Here is a 21915-nt window from a genome sequence, read left to right on the forward strand (position 1 = left end):
AGAAGATGAAGTTGGAGGTTTGTTTTACATAAGATGTGCTAGGTCTACTTGAGACACTTCCGCTTTTCTATACATGCAGAGAGAATAGTATAATAGAGGTCACCCGGTTTCATCTCATTGCATCTGCTTCTCCATCCCAGGATCCTCCACTGTTTCAAACATATTCCATGCCCATATAGCTATCTTAGCAACTCTACTGTGTCTTTCTTGCCTCTCCTAAAGATATTAAGAATATAAAGAATAACACTGTATATCTTGTTCTAAGTTAATATTTCTGTCCTCAATTGTTATTTATAACTATAATTTTTCTTTCAATGTCAATAGTTTATCTTTGTTAAAAATTTATTTGAATTTATATGTTTCTACTTAGGTTTATATATGCACGACATGCATTCAGTGCCCCTGGAGGCCAGCAGAGGGCATAAGAGTCCCCTGGAACTGGAGTCACAGACAGTTGTGAGCCTCCATGTGAGAGCTGGGAAACAAACTCAGGTTCTCTGCACGAGCTGCCAGTGCTCTTAAGTGCTGAGCATCTCTCCATTAGTTCAATGGCATTAGTTTTCGAGAAGTAAGTTAGCATTATCATGGCACTGGTGTTGAAGTTGCACCTGTGAAACAAGAGGGAAAAGTGGAGTCAGTATCCTGACAGAAACTGCAAGCTCACACCAAACAAATGACTATGAGCGTTAAGTTCTGAGCTGACATAAACTTGTCATCATACCTGTTACCAACCTCACCAAAAGGAAAATTGATTTAAGTGAGTACTTTGTGACAGGGAGAGGTAGACACAAGCCTGCCAAGTAGTGTTGTGCAGCTGGTACCTAGAACAGATGGGCCAGGCAGTGTCTACGTATTTACAGATATACTCATCAGTTTTGCATTTTACAATATTCAATACATTTTAATATTACCAGCAATCATAAAAAAGGTGCTATTTTTCCATCTAGCTGTCTTTACTTAGGCAGGCCCTGCTTTGATCTCTCTTTTGATCTGCCAGGGGTAACAGAGCTGCTCTCTGTGTGTGCTATGAGGAGAGCATGCCCACAGGAGGTAGCTACATCACTTCAATTCCACTTCATTTTCCTGCTGAAATGCTCCTGCTACTACAGAGCACTAACATGATAGGGCTGTCAAGAACAGCAAGACAGATGTGTCTGTATCCAAAACAGCTGCTGCTGACTTTCCTAGAGAGATGAACTCATAAAGTTCATAAGGGGAAAAAAATCAATGCACTCTTCATTTACCGATGATGTCAATGAAAAGACAGTGGCAGCTCCGATGGCCCTACCTCCTGTACTCACAGTGACTCCTCTATGTCTATCAATCAGCCCTTTCCTCCCTGCACTCCTGATGTCTTCCTTTGATGTAACCAGGGGTATCAGCAAGGGATGTTGCCTTCATCGTGTAGGTTAAGCATTTGTGAGTTCAGTCCTCTGTTTGTGAGCCATGAACAAGCTGCCTTGCTGGACTGTAGCCCTTGGCATTCACTCACAGAGTGATGGGGCCCCATTGTCTTCATACTGGTTGATTAGGGCTTCTCTCCTAAAGAGCTTTTCATGATTACAATAAACTAGCAAAAAGATAGCTGGTGACGGTCTCCTAAATTGCCTTAAGTAAATCTCTTCTTTACTACCTTAAAATTTTTAGCATGTTCAAAATCCAAATTAAATACAAAGAGCACCCCTATGTTTTGATCAGCGAAGCACAAGTAGGCATGAGGTGTTCTTCAGAGTTTGGGTGGGAGGAAGAAAATACCATGACCCCAAATCCATGTGTTTCATATGTACAGCACTGAGGCTTACATGTAGATTTTGTTAATAAACTTTGAATGTGGAAATTAGTATTGAAGAAATTGATGGCACACATTGAATTATGCTTAGCTAATCTGTTATTTGGGTTTCTCTTTTCTCATTGGATCTTTACTGTGTCTTAGCTAGTCAGTTTCTTCATCTCCCCACGATGTGGTGCAGCTAGTCAGTCTCAGATGTATAATAGCTAGTTCTTTGTTCCCCCTCTTTGTGTTATTTTCATTATGTGTTAATGAGAAATGCTAATTCTTCCGGGCAGTGGTGTTGCACGCCTTTAATCCCAGCACTCGGGAGACAGTGGCAGGCCGCTCCATCTCTGTGAGTTCAAGACCAGCTAGTTCTAGGACAGGCTCCAAAACTACAGAGAAACCCTGTCTCAACACCTCCTCATCTCCCATCAGCATAGAGCTTAGTCATATTACACTGTCATCTGCTCCCGTTCAGAAATGGATATCACTCAGTCATTTCAGTTAGATGTCCAGGACTCATGTAAAGACTCAGACGCATTGGTAATGGCCCAATTTGAAATTGTTTGAAGTCTCAATGTAGTCTTTCCAATTCTTGTTTCCCATTTATGTCAAAACCAGGGGACATTTTATTCTGTTGAATTAACGCTGTGATATTTTGAGTATGAGTTTGGCTTGATAACAAGACATGCTTTGTTTTGGGATATCGATGTCACCACCTGGTGAATTTGTGTCACTGTGCTCTGCGCACCAAGCCAAACCTTGAGCTTTTTTATCTTTTTCAGTAACTCTTCTGGGATTAGACACTCCAGCTTAACAAGGCTGCCACCTGCATGCCTGTCCCCTCTCACTATTTTCAGCACCGCTCTACTCACAGCCCCTTCCCCTTCTCTCCTGAGTGACCGGCAGAGAAGGCATTTCACAGAAAGCTGTTCAGCCAAGGCAGGCTTGACGGGAATGCTCTGGGTTGTGCCATTAGGGGTTCAGTCCTCCGTTTATGAAAGAAAAGTACTGAAGTGAGCAGAGAACCCCAAACATAAAGGCCTCTCTTTAAGACATCATGTCTTCCTGGGCATTAGTGAGTGTAGACTGCAAAGAGACCTCTGCTCTCCCAGGGAGCTCATACCAGGGTCCTCTGTAAGACCTTCCTCAGTAAAGTGGCTCTTGGTGGAGAACAGTTTTCCTTTACTCTGTCCCGTCCTGATGTGCAGAAAAGGTAAGCAGCATGTCTCACTGGTTATGCCTTCTTACTACTCTCCGGGATATCAGCACATGGCCTGTCAAAGACACTGAAGGCTTCCTTTGAAAGAAAACCTCTGCCACATAGATGAACTCTAGGGACATTGTACTAAGTAAAATAATTTGGTCACAAAGCAAAACAAAACAAAAAGGCAACAAACACCCTGCCTCCACCCTTCTCCTGCATATATAAACACAAATATTCCACTTGGAAGAGAGGTCTGCAGCAGCCACTGTCAAAGAGGAGGAGGTAGAATGGGGGTTACCAGGGATTAAAAGAGAGTAGAGGGGTGGGCTGTGTTTAGTGTATACAGATCTAAGGAGCTGTGGTGATATTGAGCACTGCACAACTGTATGCAAAATGTCTAAAATAATAAACCATGTTTTATGTGCATCTAAAATTGCCTTAAGAGGTAATAGAATTATAATAGGTAATAATGGTCCTTATTACAGAGATGTGAGCAGGAGGCAGAGGTTCAGGAAGAGAAAGCAAAATACTTGAAGGCTAACACACCCAGGCCCCAGGTAAGAGGCAAAGTGCTGGAAGAGAGATAGAGCAAGAAATGTGTTGTCCTAAATAAACTGTGATCTGAGGCAGGAGGGCAGGGCCCAGCCTAGCCACAGCTAAACCAAGACCTGGCAAAGAGAACCACACAGGAAATCAATCCCTCAGCCTCCTGTCTTCTGTGCTAAGGCTGGACTCTCCACTGAACCTGGGGGAAAGGCCAAGAGCAAGGAATGTAGTGATAAGGTATGTGGAGGTCTGAGGATCAGAACCAAAGAAGAAAGGTGCCCAGAACAGCATCCATCCCTTTGAAATGTTGCTTCCAGCTAAGCCAATGTATTTTAGACACACAAGGCAGGTCAGCCTCTATCAGCTGCATTAAAAACCCATGCTTTTTCCCTGGGACTTGAGCACAAGTACACTTCAAGTACAAAATCTGAGAGAACAGTACAGCAGGACTGTACTAATTATAAAAAAATTCTGGATGGGAGATTTTCCTGTCAGGATAGATTTCTCTTAAGTCACTTGTGTAACATCATTACAGTTGATCATCCCAAGGAGATGGAGCTGTATGTCCTCTCAAAAACCCGGGCAGGTAACAATAAACCAGAGCTGCTCCTGAAAGCCTGGGCTAACACAGCCTTCTCAGCCAACACAGATCAGTTCTTTCCTTTTAACCTAAGTTAGCAAATAGTTGCTTATGTATTTAATAATTTTGGCATAATAGATTGTTTTAGTCTTAATGTAGGTGGTTACTAAATCAATAATAAAAACATTTTTATTTCTGTTTGTGTTTTCTCTGAGGAACTAGAAACAGTTGACTATAAAACAACTCTTTAATTTTTTATATAGTTTAATGTTTAAAAGCAAGAAATGATAGAGTATGTATATTACTTTCTTGATGTACTTTATTCTTAGTTTTCCAGCATTAAAAAGTAATGCTTTACATGATCTTTTTTTGTCACAACAATAAGCCAAAAGCAAAGCTTATCAGTTAAAATATATTCCACCACTAAGTCACCTTTCTTTTATGATTCTCAAAGTTGCATTGTATTCTAACTTTTTATGTGATGTAGGCAGAATTACAGGTAGAACAGAAAGGTGATGCATTTGCTATGTCAAATTTATATTTTGTGTTTGGTTATGGAAGCAACAGCTCTTAAATGTTAAAATCACTGTAACAATGAGATAAGTGCAACACTAGGTAAAATGCTCAAAAAGTTTTTTCTGTGTTCTCAAAGACTATTTTTTTAATTTTTTTTTTCTTTTTGAAAATTGAGTAGAGTTGGTGACCCTTAAGCAACCACATTGGAAAGACTGTGTCTAACATAGGTGCTAACTCTCCCTTGGCCGCTTAGCTGGAGTCCCTCTCAGCTAACTTTCCCCCAGGCTTCACACCTCCAGCTAGTCACCTGCAATTAGGGTAGAATTGCTTATAAATGGTTGGGAGTAGGGGATGGATACTCAGGTGTTGATCCAAAGACTTTCTTCACCCCTGTCCTTCCAGAGAAGTCAGCTGTTCACACCAGAGTTCTGGTTGATATCTGCTAACAATAGCTGATTTGATGAAGAAAGCAGCTCTTTTGATAGGATCTTTTTTTGATGTCAACCAGGTTGACAACAACAGAGGGTTAAAAGGAGAAGGAGGAAGGAGGACAGGGAATGAGGGAGGAAGGAACAACTAGTTTTAAAGATTCTATGGGTGAAAAAAATACATATAGGTTACCTATATTATGGGACAGAGTCAACTTGTTTTTATGTATTGCACAGCAAGGGGCTGCTCCAGGTGTCCTAGATTTTGACTTTCACATTGTTTATGAAGCCTTTCCTCTGGACAGGCACATGTGAAACACACAGGCACATATAACCTACTTGTTTATCTCCTCTTCTGAGGATTTAGTGCCAGATTGTTCACAGAGGAGGAACTTTGTAAGAAGGTGCCTTAGTTAGGGATTCTATTGCTGTGAGGAGACACCATTAACACAACAGCTCTTATAAAGGAAAACATTTAATTGGCGTAGGGCAGCCTTAAAGGTTTCATCCATTATCATCATGACAGGGAGAATGGAGGTGGGGAGTTTGATGGCCTGCAGGCAGACATGGTGCAGACTACAGGTTGATCAGAAGGCAACAGGAAATGGTCTGTGACACTGGGAGGTATCTTAAGCATAGGAGACCTCAAAGTTCACCCTCATGGTGACACACTTCCTCCAACAAAGCCACACCTACTTTACCAAGGCTACACTTCCTAATAGTGCACTATGAGATTATGGGGGGCTTTTACAAGAGGAAAGAAAACAATCAAGCAAGGTGATCGGCAGGTCAGGAAAGGACAATGTGTTGCACTATAGCTGCCGTACAAGGGTCTTCTGTGCTTGTGTGTAAGGCATCTCATTAACTCATGAATTGGGAACTGAGGCAGTTTGTGGTGCCATCTGCCTCCAAAGGGCACCACTGTGTATCAGCCTTGACTAATGAGAAAGACAAAACTAGAGAGCCTTGAAAATCAGTAAGAAAGGAGACCTGTTTTAAGATGTGACTAACTGTAATTTGACTGGTGGAGTTCCAGGACAGGCTCCAAAGCCACAGAGAAACCCTGTCTCAAAAAGCAAACAAACAAACAAACAAACAAACGGGCCGGAGCCACCTTCTGCGGTGCCCATTTATCTGTAGGCATTCGCCCGAGGCAAACCCCACCCCCTAAAGGGGCTGTCTTAACCACACGTGCCAGAGTGTTTTACTGATAAGAGTTTAACAAGACAAAGGACAATGAGGACTACAGAGAAAGTGGTTCTCTTGGGTCCTTTTCCTACTGGGAGCTTTATATTAAGACTAAGCAGATAAGACCACAGGTCATCTGTGCTGGAAATAAAAGTCACCTGCTGCCATCTTAGTTATTTCATCAGCCTTGCATAGCACACAGCACATTTCTGTGTCCTTGCCTGCCTATCCTCGCAGAATCCTAAATGCTCAAATCTCCTTGAGGTGTTGTACATACCTACTTCATGACAGATGCTTAAGAGACAGATGCTAAGCATTTAATGACTGACCAGTGACTATTCTACTGATTAATAAAAAAATATTGTTCAGAATCATTATAGAACAATTGTAATGTTTTTAAAAAAAATTAAAAAACCCTGAACTTTATTTCCATCTAAACAGTTCACAGTAGAAAACTAAAGTGATCTTCCATTTGTAATCAGTTGATAAGATATGGAGGGAATTCTGGCGTATGTAGTAATAAGGGTGGCGGGGCTGCATCCCCAGCACCCCGGCTGCCTGGCTAGCTCATGCCCGAAATAACAACACACAAACTGTATTCATTTAATCATTGCTTGGACCATTTCTAATCATCTGTGTAGCGCCCCTAGGTGCGCTTACCGGGAAGATTCTAGCCTATGTCCATCCTGGGTCGAAGCTTCATCCCAGGAGCGGGGCATGGCGTCTCTCTCAGGCATCTGCTCCCGAGAGGAGAGCTGTGGAGTCTGAGCTCACTTCCTCTTCCTCCCAGCGTTCTGTTCTGTTTACTCCTCCCACCTATCTTCTAACCAATGAGGGCCAAGCAGTTTCTTTTTATTTAACCAATGACCTTCCTACATCATTTCCCCTTTTTCGGTTTAAACAAAAAAAAAAGGCTTTAACTTTAACATAGCAAAATTACATATAACAAAACAGTTATCAAGTAAAAGTTACAATAATCTTTATCATAACTAAGGAAAACTATAACTATAACTAACTATTCTTAACTCCATCAAAGACTCCAGAAAGATACAATACTACCTAAGCAAACAAGAAAAAAGCAACTTTTAAAACTCTAGAAATGACAGAGACATCTCGCTGCCTGGACAGTCACCCAAAGTTCCTCTGTACCGTTGGGGCATCCATCTTCAGCCTTCAGGCCCATGGTATCCAGCAGACATTTCCATAAAGCAGGAAAATTCAAAGTCAGTTCAGTCACTATCTGTTGTGTCCTGCAGAATGTCTCACAGACTCTTTCATGAATCAGAAACCCCGAAAGATCATCTCACCTTAGGCAAGTTCAGTAGTCCTCTCTCTGTGGGTTCTCTGTGTCCAGTTTATGCAATAGTCCAGGCAAGAGCAGTTTCTTGCCCAAATGGCTATCAAACTCCATAACGAGCCTCTTCGATGCCCATCTTCCTCTTGAAGTAGATTGGTGCTGCCAGGAGCAGAGTGTCTCATTGTCATGAAAAGTCCTAAGTTATTAAAACATTTAAAATGCCATAATCTATAATCTTTGAAAAATATGAAGAATGCCTATCTAAAATATATCTACGCACATCTAGAAAATATTAACTAACATGACTACAAACTTGACTATTATTTATGATTATCCATCAACAACCTATATTTCCTAATTATACATTACATTTTAATAATGAACTACACAATCACAATACCTTAATCAATATCAGAAATACATATACATATAACAAAATTGACCATAAATCTCTATCAATAAAGCAAAATCTATACTAATACAAATTATTCATACCTATATCATATCCCCCTTTAAATGTAAAAGAACATTTATAAACATTTTTTGGGAATATGGGCGCAATTATATAGAATTATAAAATTAGATAGAAGGTTGCCTATACACATGTTCTCATTCCTGTAACCATCACAAAGATCAAGATAAGGAAATTTCCAATTCCATCCCTAAGGCTTCTGTCTTGATAAAGAGAAGACCTTCACCAGGTAAAGGTTCTAGCCACTGAGCCTGATACCCAGGTTCCACACAGTGGAAAGAGAGAACTGACGATCTCAAGTTATTATCTGATACCGGCAGGTATGTCACTGTGAATGTGGCCCACACATATCTGTGCATACACAATAGTTAATGTAGTTGAAAAGCCCATGATTCCAATTTAGAGATCATAAGCCTAATAAGCAGTACCGCTTTCTAAGAATAAGCCAACCCATGTTTTCATGTCACCAGCCAAAGATTGTCCACCAAGGGCCATGTGTAAGTGTCGCAGCTCTGAGGGAAAAGTTTCCCCAATGCAAGTGTTACGGCTTTGAGGGGAAGGGTGTCCTGTCAGGAGCCAAGGAATAGCACAAAGTGACACCATACAACAGACCTCACACAAGATCTTTTGGGAAAGACACAGGAGGGTGGCGCCTCTGCTTGGGGAGAAGCAGCAAAGAACTGAGAGAGAGAGGCAGGCTTGTGTAGGGTTTCTTGAGGGCAGAGTTTTCCAGGGTAGAGATTTCCAGGGGAAATTGGTGGGGTTTCAAGTCCTACTGGGATTTCGAGCTCAGGGATTGTGGGTTCAAGTTGTGATCTTGGGCTTTTTATGAGGTAGGGTGGAGCTTGACCACCTGTGTCTGGAGGGCTGAGTCTGTTGTATAGGTGGAGCTTGGTGGTTGGAGGTCCTCAAGTGGGACCCGTGTCTCGAGGGACTTGTACCGAAAGCTTAGCAACCACTTGGTTGTTGAGAAGTCTCAAGTCTGCACTTGTTACCTGTGTCGGCCGTGTTTCATACAGGATTGTTACTAGAGTTATTTGACTCCCAGATGTACATCTTCTGATAGTGAATAGCTTCTCAGTGAAAGAAGTTGCCTTAGCTGACTCATTTCCAAACATCTTCAGATACTGGATCACTCCTCAGTAAAGGAAGTTGGGTTGACAGACTCATTTCCAAAGTTTAGACTTATATACCTGCTTATTTATACTCCTGAGCATTCAGAATGACTAGACTAAGAGAGCATTCACAAATGCCAGCATCTGCAATAACCGGCGGGGATAAACAAGTGAAACATGCAGTCTGGGCCTGTCTCCACCACAGTCCTCGATGTTGTGTGCATTCATGTGCATTTCTGACTTCCTTCCTGAGGGCAGTGTGGATGTTGACTAAGCATTCAGATTTGTCATCCTCATTGCTGCAGTGGCACTGAACTGTTGTAAGTAATGTACTCTTGTGTTGTCCCTATCCAAGGGTCCATGTGCTTTTCATTTTCTGAACCAACTCCCCCCTTGGCCCAGATATCTTTCTAGTGCCCACGTTTATAGTCAGCAAATACTGGAAGACTGTGCCATAGTCCTTACCTGCAGAGAGTCGAGCTGAGTAAACAAACAGACAGGTAGTCATGTGTTCAATTCTGTAACAGAGGAAGGAATTGTACTCTGCGCGTATGGGGGAAGCTGGTAATGATCTGTAGAGTCCCAGCCCAGGGACAGCATCAATAGAGGACTTTCTCCTGCATGAGGAGGATGTCTCAGGACAGTGACTTAATCAGATTCCTAAGCTGTTTGATGGGCCCTAATCACAGCAGGCTGGTCTGCTGTCCCAGTACCTATCTGCTCAACACAGAGACACCAATGGCTCCCTAACGGGGATGTGAGAACAGGTGCAGAGGGATAGAAGAGAGGCAGCAGGCTCCCTGACCAGAGTCTCAATGACCGAAGGTGGAACTGTGCTTTCCTAACATCAGTAAGAGCTGAAGTTTTCTAATTCAGAAGGGAAAAAATACTTGCAAGACAGGAGCACAGGATACCTGGTAGATAAATTCTAGAATACAGTCCCTTGGCGCACAAAACCATCTGGAATGAAGAAAGCACAATCCCAAAAGAGAAATGTGGAATTTGAATGCTCTGCCTCAGGCCAAAGGGATCACCAGAGAGCACTAAACAAGAAATTTCTGGAAATTATACCAGCATCCTAACGTTTTTCTGGTATAATTTTAATACTTCTGTTTGTGAAACAAAGTAAGTGGGAGATGCTTGCTGGCTATTTGTGCAGTGAGTGTCTGGGGCAGGGACTAGAGGTCAGAAGTGTTGACTTTAGCTCCGTCTTCTCGCCCTCAGAAGGCCCTTTTTCTTGGAGGAGTGAAAGTACAGACCTCAGTGTCCATTGCTAGAAAGACTTTAGCTGATATTGGACATTTGCTTTAACAGTGAAATTATTGTTTACTCCACAAACAATTTTCAAGAGCTATTGTAATAATGGGAAGCCAACTAGAAACGGTCTCTTTCCCTCTTTTATAGCCATAAATCTCGCAATGGTGAGAGACAGTGTGGTGGTACCTATTGAGTACAATTTAGCTGAATAGTCACACTTTGCATTTGAATGGATGTCATGAAAATAAATGTTACATTAAAACTGGACAGCACTTAAGGAGATTTAATAATTCATCCCATTGTCGCTGCAAATAAATGAACCAAAGCCCCTTTTATGCAGTTGTTAAAATATGGTGGATAATGATCCATTTGTGTTTAATATTGCTAATAAATTTGAAAGTTTACATTTTTACTGATAAACATTTTCTTGAAATGCAGTGTAGAAGGACATACGGCTAAATTGAAGTACTTTATAAATGAGAATTGTAGATAATGATACGATTAGTAGCAGTGTTGTGTCAAGAGCCATCCACCGCTTACCTGCATTCCTTTCAGCGCTCAGCAGTGCGTTTCGTATTTCACTTTTATGTGCACCAAATTGCACATGATAGTGGGGGAAACTAGCGTGGTAACAAAGTAATGATCGTAGTAAATATTGTGCTTTTCCTTGTTGACTTAAATTACACATTTACAATATCTCACGAAAAATCTTATTAGTCTAATTTAATATGTTGAAATATTTTACCTATAAAATTTATGTTTAGGAGAAATGCTTAAGTCTCTGAACAAACAGTTGTACATCCAGACACATAGGCGTACACATGCATGCAGTGTTATATTGTGTGATTCAGACAGTTTGAGGTGGAAATTAGTTTTAATGGGAGCCATACGGTTTTAATATTCATATCTGCACAGGCTTTAATAAAATGCTGTATATAGCTCAAGATACCCAAAGAATTCTTTCCTTTTTAGTGACTTTTCTCTAGTCTACATGGGGGAAGCTGAGAGAAACTAATTTATACCTTATAAATAATATCCCCAGGATCTGTCTTAAAACACAGTAGCAAGCTGAGATGTACTTTTGTATTGAAAGCTTTGCTTTATTTGATTGCCACGCTGAAGCCTTAGAGTTCTGACCTCAGATTGCCCTCTGTGTTGACTGGAATGCACAATGTTCTGAATTGTATTTCATGTCAGTAGTAGACATTATGTCTCATTCTCTTTCTCCAAGAAGATTCCAGAAGCTTATTTCATTAGAGACCCCCACACGTTCCTCCTTACAAAGGACTTTGTTAAGGTACCTGTGTTGTGTCCAGTACTGAAGGTGTTTTCTGGTCTTTAACTGCATGCGTGGATGCACAGGTTAGCATTTCCACATTTAACCCCAGCTTCTGGTAATGAGAACAGTGCTGTGCTTAAATGAAGCATGATTAGAAGAAATGAAGCTTGTCCCCCAAATACTAACACTTGAAGGATTCTGCACCTTGAAAAAAGAGCACTTCTAGAATTTTCTAGATCCTTTTATGGCTGACTTGAGCTACACTTGCATTGTGAAGAGTGTGTTGACCTCTCTTTTGACACATATTGCTTATGGCAGTCACCCTCCTTGCCCTGCAGGCCATGGAAGCACAGATACAGAATTTTGGACAGACGCCATCTCAGTTGCTCATCGAGCCACATCCTCCTCGGAGCTCAGCCATGCACCTGGTAAGGCCTCAGCCTGTGGAGGGATTCTCCTCTCCTTTGAACACAGGTAGAAAGTAAATAAAATGGTATTTCAGTAATATTTTCAGAGGCTTCTCCATTTCTCTGATGACTCTGAAGCTCAAGGGCATGCTAGAAGGAAGTGTGATTTCTACTCTTCAGTCCTGCTTATTAAGCGAGCCCAATCTTGGGCTCACAAAGGCAGCATCTACTTCTCCCTAAGCCTATTAGTGTACACACAGGCACACGCACACTGGCCCCAAATCAAATTAGATCCGTAAATTACCACGCAGTATAAACACAAGTCAGTAAGAGTGGTTCATTTTAAGAAAAGTGAATGATTCTAAAGGCAATTTGTGGCTCCTGCCAAGTGACTGTGGAACAAAACAGGCTGGTTACAAATAAGAGCTCCAAAGTCAGATATGAACCAAACACCATTTCAGCCACTAACTAGTGACTGTGGCTGAGTACTTAACAGCTGTGTGCTGACATTTCAGCATCTGGAGCATCCCTGCACTGACAATCTAAGGCCTGCTTCTGAACCTCTCTTAGGCCAGCCCCTGATGTAAGCTCCCAGTACATGCTAGGTGGCTTCATCAAGAGCTGACCATGTTAGACCACAAATCCCAGAATGCAAGGAAAAAATGTAATCTTTATTTTATATTCTAAAATTTAAAGGTCCATTCTTAGAATAATGCAATCCTTTTCCAGTTTATCATCATATAGCAAACATTCCCCTTTTTAGTTAATTCAAAGAAGGCAAAAAAAAAAACTTGCTGAGATACTTCTAATATATTTTTTAAACTGTGATCTTTTACTATTTTTTTAAATGAAAGTACAGATGTTTTGAGACAGAAACAGTTGCAAATGAATTCTCATATGATCTGTGTGTATCCACCATCTTGGAGACAAGCTCTTCAGTGAGGAACTCTGAGATAGGATGGCAGTGGGTGGGCGTCAGCAAGCCTGTAAGCCAGTGTTTCTCTGATGGAAGAAATGCTTAGTTCCTTCATTTACTTAATGTGTTTTTGAGCCCTTCACATTTCCTATGACTAGGCAGTGAGACACAGTGTCCGGTGTGTCCTCAGTTCTACCAAGAAGCAGGCAGTCTCTACCTGGGAAAGTAGATCTACATGCTTGCTTTAACCCTTCTCCCCACAGCAGCCATCTATGTAGTCTAAGACCAGGGCCACAGTGGGTGTCTTTTGATTGCGGTTGGTCATTCTGTGTAACAAAACAGAAAGATTTGCATGGAACACAGGTTCTTCCCAGATGACTCTCAGCAATGGTACAGACCAGATGTGGTCTTAGAGGGCCAAGCTCCACACTGCCTAAGGAGTCTCCTGCATCTGTCTTATGAAACGACTTGGTGGGAGAGTTCTAGTCTATATTACTTTTTCTCTGTTTTTGATGATGATGATGATGACGACAACTATCCTGGGGAAGTGCCCAGTTAGAACTCATTACCTTCCTACAAGGAATTATTGGATGCCAAATTGGCATGGAGCTGTTAAGAGAAAATGAGCTTTCTAAGCTCATGCTCTATAGAGACAATCGTCAAACATGGCTAAAAACCAAGTGGTGTCTATTTCCAGCATTTTTATTTTATGTTTTTGTATAATAGAATTTATAGTGCTCTGTAGTGCTTATAGCATCTGCTATCAAGAACTAGATATTTAAGAAGAAAAGCTCAAGAAATCAATAAACTGAACCTATAAGAGAGAGAAGGCATAAGCTCTGAACAGGTCAGCATAGAGCCCAGATATACCTGAAGACACTGGCCAGAGCACCAGGCCACTGGTGGTTGTATTTTCACCCTTTATATCCTGGCCCTACGTTAGCCCAAAGATGGCAGTTGCCAGCCAAATCACTTTATATTTCATGCTAACATTATCAATCAGTGATTGAATAATTTCCCATCAAATTGATTTTTTTTCTTCCCTGAACAATGAATGATGTTCATCTTGTGGCTATGTCTGTGAGCTGTCTATGTGATAACCTGGCCATATACAAATTGAGGCTGACTCTTAGCAGCAGAGTGTATTGCTTCAGTGACTTAAGAGACCCTGCTCCATTTTTCTCTGTGCCTTCTTCAGGTGAAGCTGCTTTATCTGGGGGTACCCTGGCCAGGGAGACCGTTCAAATGGCTGTGCTCACACTAGCCTTATCTGCCTGCATCTCCTATACCTAGACCTTCAACTAACCAAGTTATCTTTCTGTTTCCTTCTGTCTCTCCCCTTTCTACTCAACAGTGTTTCCTTCCACAGAGCCCGCTCATGTTTAAAGATCAGATGCAGCAGGATGTGATAATGGTGCTGAAGTTTCCATCCAATTCTCCTGTGACCCATGTAGCCGCCAACACCCTTCCCCACCTGACTATCCCTGCAGTGGTGACAGTGACCTGCAGCAGACTGTTTGCTGTGAACAGGTGGCACAACACAGTAGGTACGTGGGCCTCAGCACTCAGCGCAGAGCTAAGGCGTCGTTACATGCAGACAGCAGCAGGACAGAGTGCTGTCAGGCCCAGCTGGCAGCACAGTCTGTCCACTACTACAGCCCTATGTTAGTGCCCTAGGCGTGGCTTCGTTCTTCCTCTGCACTCCAGCAATCTTCCAAACAGAGCAAGTTTGTCTGGATTTTGTAGGCAATAACTTCAAACTATCCTCTTTCAATGACATTAGTTTACTTGTCATTAGCAAATATTTCAATGCCCATTGAAATATCAATGTATCAAATAGTCTTAGGCTTTCAATAAGCGGGAAACAAGACAGATACCATCTCTAGCTTTGTGCAGCTTGTCTGTGAGAAAACGAAAGCTCTGAAATTGTCCAGTGATTTCACATGTGTTTGCTCCACATTCAACCATGAGGGCTCCAGCCAGCACATCTTGAAGTGATATAATGTCATCGCAAACATTTAGACACACTGATCCTTATTTAACCAGGGCAGACATGAATGTGACCAAATGATTTAGTTGGCCCAGTTCACCACTTATGGCTTCCTGCAAAGCCTCAGGACTTCCACTGTCTCCAGGACTGAAAGGATGAGCCCTGCTGATTTAACCTGGATCTTTCAATTCCACTGAAGTCAACCTTACTCTGAAAAGGGCAGTGATTTATACCACACTTCACTTCCATGAGTTTCTATGTGCCTGGCTCTGGTTTGTGGTTGTTGGTGATATTATCAGCAGGGGGTGGCACAGCTTCTGCTTGCCCAGGAGTGTACAGCAGACATCTTATGGGAAAAGAAGACTTCATTATTCATGGGGCCTTGGCCCCTAGGAATGTTTCTTATTAAGAGAAAAAAAAACTATAAAGGGCTAAATTATTAAATTGTTCAAGAATATTATGTATAGTTATTTTATAACCGTATATAAAAATATGACAAATGAACTCAGAGCCCAGATGTCAGTCCCAGAAGTAACTTAAATGGGATGAAAGTTTTAGGTGAGACTCAACTTATAACATGGATTGATTAGTCACTTTATTGGGAAAGGCCCCTTGTAGGAGAGCCGCAGCGCCTACCTGGCCCCATTCCATGGAAGCTCAGCCTGGTCTTGTATTCCAGGTCCACTGGTTGCATTGTAAGAAATGTTGTGATGCTCTCTTGTCCAGTTTACCACTTTTCTTGACTTAACACATCTCAAGGAAAACCTGAAGTTCCTGCTGTGGTGACTTTTTAGGACTCAATGAGGTCACATGATGGGACCGAGTCAGCACAAATTTTAAACAAATGCACATTTTATGTGGCATCATAAAACACCCTTGTTTGGAAAGGCTCCTTTTCAGATAATCTCATGGCAGCTCTCTATACTCACTTCCTTAGGTCTCAGAGGAGCCCCAGGATACTCCTTGGATCAAGCACATCATCTTCCTATTGAGATGGACCCATTAATTGGTATGCTAATATATTTGTTATTTTCTATGTCTGTGATGAAATTCATGACCGAAAGCACCCTAGGGAGAAGTTTGTTTTGTCTTGTGGTTCCAGAGGGAGAGTCCCTCATGACTGGGAAGCACTGTAGCAGGAAGCTAAGAGATCACATCCTTGACCAAACACAAAGCAAAAAGAGTGAACAGGAGGTGAGGTGAAGCTATAACTTCTCAAAGCCAGTCCCCAGTGATGTGCGTCCTACAGCAAGGGTTCTAGGGGTCCCACAGCCTTCGCAAGAAGCGCCACCAAATGGGGGCCAAGTGTTCAAATGCCTAAGCCTAGGGCAGTCATTGCTCACTGAATCCACGGCAGCTAACGAAGATGCATTTTAAAATCTCATCTGTCTGCACATTCTCACCTGGTTGTTTGTCTCAAAATACAGCTGAGTGATACATTACAGCATCAACATGGCAATGACAGCTAATTGTCAAAGGGCTTTGCTAGTCTCTGCATGCAATCCAAGAATGCTTTGCTATTAAACCAACTCTTTGTGCCATTTTCTTGATGTTTTAGGAGATATGTAAGTTGAATAGTAAAAGGCAAATAATTACACATTGTCCGTGTTTGAGCCGCAGATATTCTTAACAACCTTATATTATTTAAGGTAAAGAAGTTGGTAAGGTAAATTAATACTGAAAAGCACCTTCTAAAAGAAATTCTAATTGATGGGGCTAAACTTGTTTTTTTTAAAGTAAAGACACCTGAATTGCAAACTCCTGAGCTACAACCATTTACAGTTGTGTGGTCCATAGATATGTTAGCCCTTGTTTTTATATCTGTGAAGTGGTTTGTGGTGATGTCTATTCTCCTGGTTTGTGGGTTTATTTAGAAAATTAAACTAAAAGAAACCTCGAAAAGCTTTAAAAAGTTGCTGAGTTGTGTATAATCAGTGGTATTCTGTTCTTCCGTTGGTTTAGATTTTATTTTGTTCTGACAGGCGGGTCTTGGCTTCCTCTTATTCTCACCCCAACAAGACAGCCTTGCAAAGATGCAAGCTTTTGGACTAGGACAGTTCCTTAGTCTATCCTTGCTGCTTGTCTGTCTTCCAGACACTGACAATGAAATAGGTAGCTAGTGTGTGACCACGGGACAATTACTGACTCTGCTCTCAGTAACCAGACACCCGTTCTGCCCAGGCCTTCCGTCTTGCTTTAGAAACCTATGTTTCTAAATGTCAATTCTCTCTTACTCCTTACCCTTACCAAGCAGTTATTTCAGTTACTTTGCAGCTTTTGTAGATATCTACATATAGAAGCTCGGTGATTTAATTGGCATTAGAGCCTACTGGTGGTGGCCTTCCACACCTGCACTTCCTGTTTAAGAATTCAGGAAGGGATTTTGCCTGAAAGGATGGCGCAGCTTAGGGGACAGGCTGGCATCCAGACAGGCACTGGGGAAATCATAGATGTCTCTGAGTTCCTGGCTATATTCAGATTTACTCCCAGGGCTGCACACTGATTCTTTGCCTGTCTCTCTCTCCCCCAATTGCTTTCCCATCTCTTTTATTGGTCTCCTCCCCTGCCAGCCTTGCTTCAAAGGCCTTGTGTATGTTGACAACCCAGGTCTTTAAAGCTACTGACCTGAAGCTCCCTGTGGGCTTCCCACATCACACCAGCAGCTCTCTGCCAGCTTTTCATGTGGATTGAAATGTGCCGTGGGCAAGTGACAGATGGAGCAAACATTAAGATACTTTTTGATTGTGTACAAGGTTTACCTCCACCTGGTTCTTACTGGACACTAATGAACTGAAGCATATCATGCATGTATAAAACCAAAAGCATCTAAATACTTTTATATGTTTTAAATTACTATCTTGGATCCCTTATCTGTTCTCATTTGTTGATGGAAGAGCTGAGTTTGCTGACATAGTTTTTAAGTATATGATATAGCTTGTGAATAATCATTGTTACTAAAGAAATGTATATTCCTTGAGGGGAAAGTCTAAATCTTAACAATTTTGCACCATTGAAAGTCCATTTCTAGCAGGGAGGTGGTGGGGCAAGCCTTTAATCCCACCTCTCAGGGAAGCAGAGGCAGGCAGATATCTGTGAGTTCAAGGCCAGCCTGGTCTACAGAGTGAATTCTAGGACAACCAGAGATACACAGAAAAACTCTGTCTTGGAAAACCAAAAAAGAAAGAAAGAAAGAAAGAAAGAAAGAAAGAAAGAAAGAAAGAAAGAAAGAAAGAAAGAAAATAAGGGGAAAAAAACAACAACAAAAAACCCTGATCACACAACACACACACACAAAGAAGGTCCATTTCTACATCAGTGAAGCACAAACTTGTTTTCCCTCCCTGAGGGTATGCATGATGAAACTTTTTGGAATCTACCTTCAAATTCTTCTTCTTCTTCTTCTTCTTCTTCTTCTTCTTCTTCTTCCTCTTCCTCTTCCTCCTCTTCCTCTTCCTCTTCCTCTTCCTCTTCTTCCTCTTCTTCCTCCTCCTTTGTGGAGAGTTAGCATGTGATTTATTTATTTTTATTCTTTTTATTTTTAAATTGATTTATTGAACTATACATTTTTTCTCCACTCTCCTCCCCTTCTATCCTCTCCCATGGTCCCCATGCTCCCAATTCACTCAGGAGATCTTGTCTTTTTCTACTTCCCATGTAGATTAGATTCATGTATGTCTCTATTAGGGTTCTCATTGTTGTCTAGGTTCTCTGGAATTGTGATTTGTAGGCTGGTTTGTCTTTGCTTTATGTCTGAAAGCCACTTATGAGTGAGTACATATGATATTTGTCTTTCTGGGTCTGGGTTACCTCACTTATTATGATGTTTTCTAGATCCATCCATTTGCCTACAAATTTCAATATGCCATTATGTTTTTATGCTGGGTAGTACTCCATTGTGTAAATGTACCGTATTTTCCTTATCCATTCTTTGGTCAAGGGGCATTTAGATTGTTTCCAAATTCTGGCTATGACAAACAAAGCTGCTATGAACATAGATGAGCACATGTCCTTGTGGCACAATTGAGCATCCTTTGGATATATACCCAAAAGTGGTGTTCCTGGCTCTTGTAGGTAGGTAGGTTGTTTTTTAATTTTCTGAGAAATCACCATACTGATTTCCAAAGGGTCTGGACCAGCTTGCACTTCCACCAGCAATGCAGGAGGATTCCCTTTACCCCACATTCTCTCCAGCATAAGTCATCATCAGTGTTTTTAATCTTGGCCATTCTGATAGGTGTAAGATGGAATCTCAGAGTTGTTTTGATTTGCCTTTCTCTGATGACTAAAGATGTTGAGCATTTCCTTAAGTGTCTTTCTTTAAAGGTTTATTTATTTATTATGTATACAACCTTCTGCCTCCATGTATGCCCACACGCCAGAGGAGGGCACCAGATCTCATTACAGATGGTTGTGAGCCACCATGTGGTTGCTGGGAATTGAACTCATGACCTCTGGAAGAGCAGACAGTGCTCTTAACCACTGAGCCATCTCTCCAGCCCTCCTTAAGTGTCTTTCAGCGATTTTAGATTCCTCTGTTGAGAGTTCTTTGTTTAGGTTTGCAATAACCCATTTTTTTATTGGATTATTTGTTCTTTTGATGACCAATTTCTGGAGTTCTTAGTATATTTTGGAGGTCAGACCTCTATCTGACGTGGGGTTAGTGAAGATCTTTTTCCCTTTCTGTAGGCTGCTGTTTTGTCTTGTTGACCATGTCCTTTGCTTTACAGAAGCTTCTCAATTTCAGGAGGTTCCATTTATTAATTGTTTCTCTCAGTGTCTGTACTACTGGGGTTATATTTAGGAAGTGGTCTCCTGTGCTAATGCATTCAAGTGTACTTCCCACTTTCTCTTTTATGAGGTTCAGTGTGGCTGGCTTTCTGTTGAGGTCTTTAATCCATTCGTGCTTGAGTTTTGTGCATGACAGTAGATATGGATCCATTTTCATTCTTCTACATGTTGATATCCAGTTATGCCAGCAGCTTTTGTTGAATATGCTTTCTTTTTTCCATTTTATATTTTTTATAGTTTTCAAAAATCAGGTGTTCGTAGGTGTGTGGATTAATATCTGGAACTTTGATTTGGTTCCATTGGTTCTCCTGTCTGTTCTTATGTCAATACCAGGCTGTTTTCTGTACTGTAGCTCTATAGTAGAGTTTGAAGTCAAGAATTGTGATGCCTCCAGAAGTTCCTTTATTGTAAAGGATTGTTTTGGCTATCTTGGGTTTTTTGCTTTTGCATGTGAAGTTAAATATTATTCTTTTGAGGTCTGTGAAGAATTTTGCTGGGATTTTGATGGGCATTGCATTGAATCTGTAGATTGCTTTTGGTAACATTGACATTTTTACTATGTTAATTCTACCTACCCAAGAGCATGGGAGAGATCTTTCCATTTTATGGCGTCTTCTTCGATTTCTTTCTTCAAAGTTCTTGTCATAAAGTCTTCTACTTGTTTGGTTAGAGTTATTCCCAGATATTTTATGTGATTTGTGACTATTGTGAAGGGTGATGTTTCTCTGATTTCTTTCTCAGCCAATTTGTTATCTGTGTAAAGGAGGGCTACTGATCTTTTTTTGAGTTAATCTTGTATCCTTCTCCATTACTGAAGGTGTTTATGAGTTATAGAAGTTCCTTGGTAGAGTTTTTTGGGTCACTTATATAAACTGTCATATCATCAGCAAATAGTGAAAGTCTGACTTCTTTTCCGATTTGTATCCCCTGGATCTCCTTTTGTTGTCTTATTGTTCTAGCTGAAACCTCAAGAACTATATTGAATAGATATGGAGAGAGATGACAACCTTGTATTGTTCCTGAATTCAGTGGGATCACTTTGAGTTTCTCTCCATTTAGTTTGATGTTAGCTGTTGGCTTGCTGTATATTGCCTTTATTATGTTTAGATATATTCCTTGTATCCCTGCTCTCTCCAGGACCTTTATTATAAAGAGGTGTTGTATTTTGTCGAAGGCTTTTTCAGCATCTAATGAGATAATCATATTTTTATAGTTTGTTTATATTGTGGATTACATGGACAGATTTTTATATGTTGAACCATTCCTGCATCTTTGGAATGAAGTCAACTTGACCATGATGGATGTTTTTTCTGATGTGTTCTTGGATTTTGTTTGCTGGTATTTTATTGAGTATTTTTGCATCAATGGTTATGAGTGTGATTAGTCTGTAATTCTCTTTCTTAGAATGTCTTTGTGTGGTTTGGGTAGCAGGGTAATTAAATCAAGACTGGATAAGCAAATTAAATAGACCTATAACTGCTAAAGAAATAGAAACAGTCATCAAAAGTCTCCCAACCAAAAAAAAAAAAAAAAAGAAAAAAGGAAAAAAAAAGCCCAGGACCAGATGGTTTTAATGCAGACTTCTACAAGACTTTCAAAGAACTAGTACTAATACTCCTCAAATTGTTGCACACAATAGAAACAGAAGGAACATGTCAAACTCTTTCTTTTATGTTTATTTTTAGCAAATAATTCTGGTGTGAACAAGCGGCAGATCACAGACCTTGTGGACCAGAGCATCCAGATCAATGCCCACTGCTTTGTGGTCACAGCAGATAATCGCTACATTCTCATCTGCGGGTTTTGGGATAAGAGTTTCAGAGTTTACTCTACAGAAACTGGTAATCTTCACAGCAAGTTTATTCTCAGTGTTCAAGAGATGGTGGAGGCTTGAAGACCTGAATTCTCACTCCAGCACCCACACATAAGCCTGTACTCACCTATCATCCCAGCACTGAGGGGGCGGACACAGGAGGATCCCTGGGCTCTTAACCAGTGGTCTAACTGAATTAGCAAGCTCTAGGTTCAGTGAGAGGCCCTGTCTCCAAACTAAGACAGAAAATGACTGTGGAAAACTTCTGATACCAACCTCTGGCCTCCACTCATGGGTGCACACACATGCCCACACACACACACACACACACCACATGCATTC

The 21915-nt window shown here is 41.1% G+C and overlaps 1 protein-coding gene across 7 annotated transcripts in view; it reads left to right on the plus strand.

The window, feature by feature from the left end:
* The window catches only part of Nbea (neurobeachin), a 494166-nt gene that overhangs the window by 455253 nt on the left and 16998 nt on the right, over positions 1-21915 (plus strand). For 3 of the 7 annotated variants that reach the window (XM_041659249.1, XM_041659253.1, XM_041659251.1), the window contains 4 exons: positions 11998-12087; positions 14337-14529; positions 15910-15981; positions 21446-21601. In XM_041659249.1, the coding sequence (XP_041515183.1) occupies positions 11998-12087; positions 14337-14529; positions 15910-15981; positions 21446-21601 (511 nt within the window). Of the gene's footprint in view, positions 1-11614; positions 11678-11997; positions 12088-14336; positions 14530-15909; positions 15982-21445; positions 21602-21915 lie in introns of all 7 variants that reach the window. The other 4 variants (XM_041659254.1, XM_041659255.1, XM_041659252.1 and 1 more) reach the window with 2 other exon arrangements.

Source organism: Microtus oregoni, unplaced genomic scaffold (assembly GCF_018167655.1).
Source record: "Microtus oregoni isolate MIOR12 unplaced genomic scaffold, Mior012 000010F_ref0000083, whole genome shotgun sequence".
In the NCBI taxonomy this organism is placed as follows: Eukaryota; Metazoa; Chordata; class Mammalia; order Rodentia; family Cricetidae; genus Microtus; species Microtus oregoni.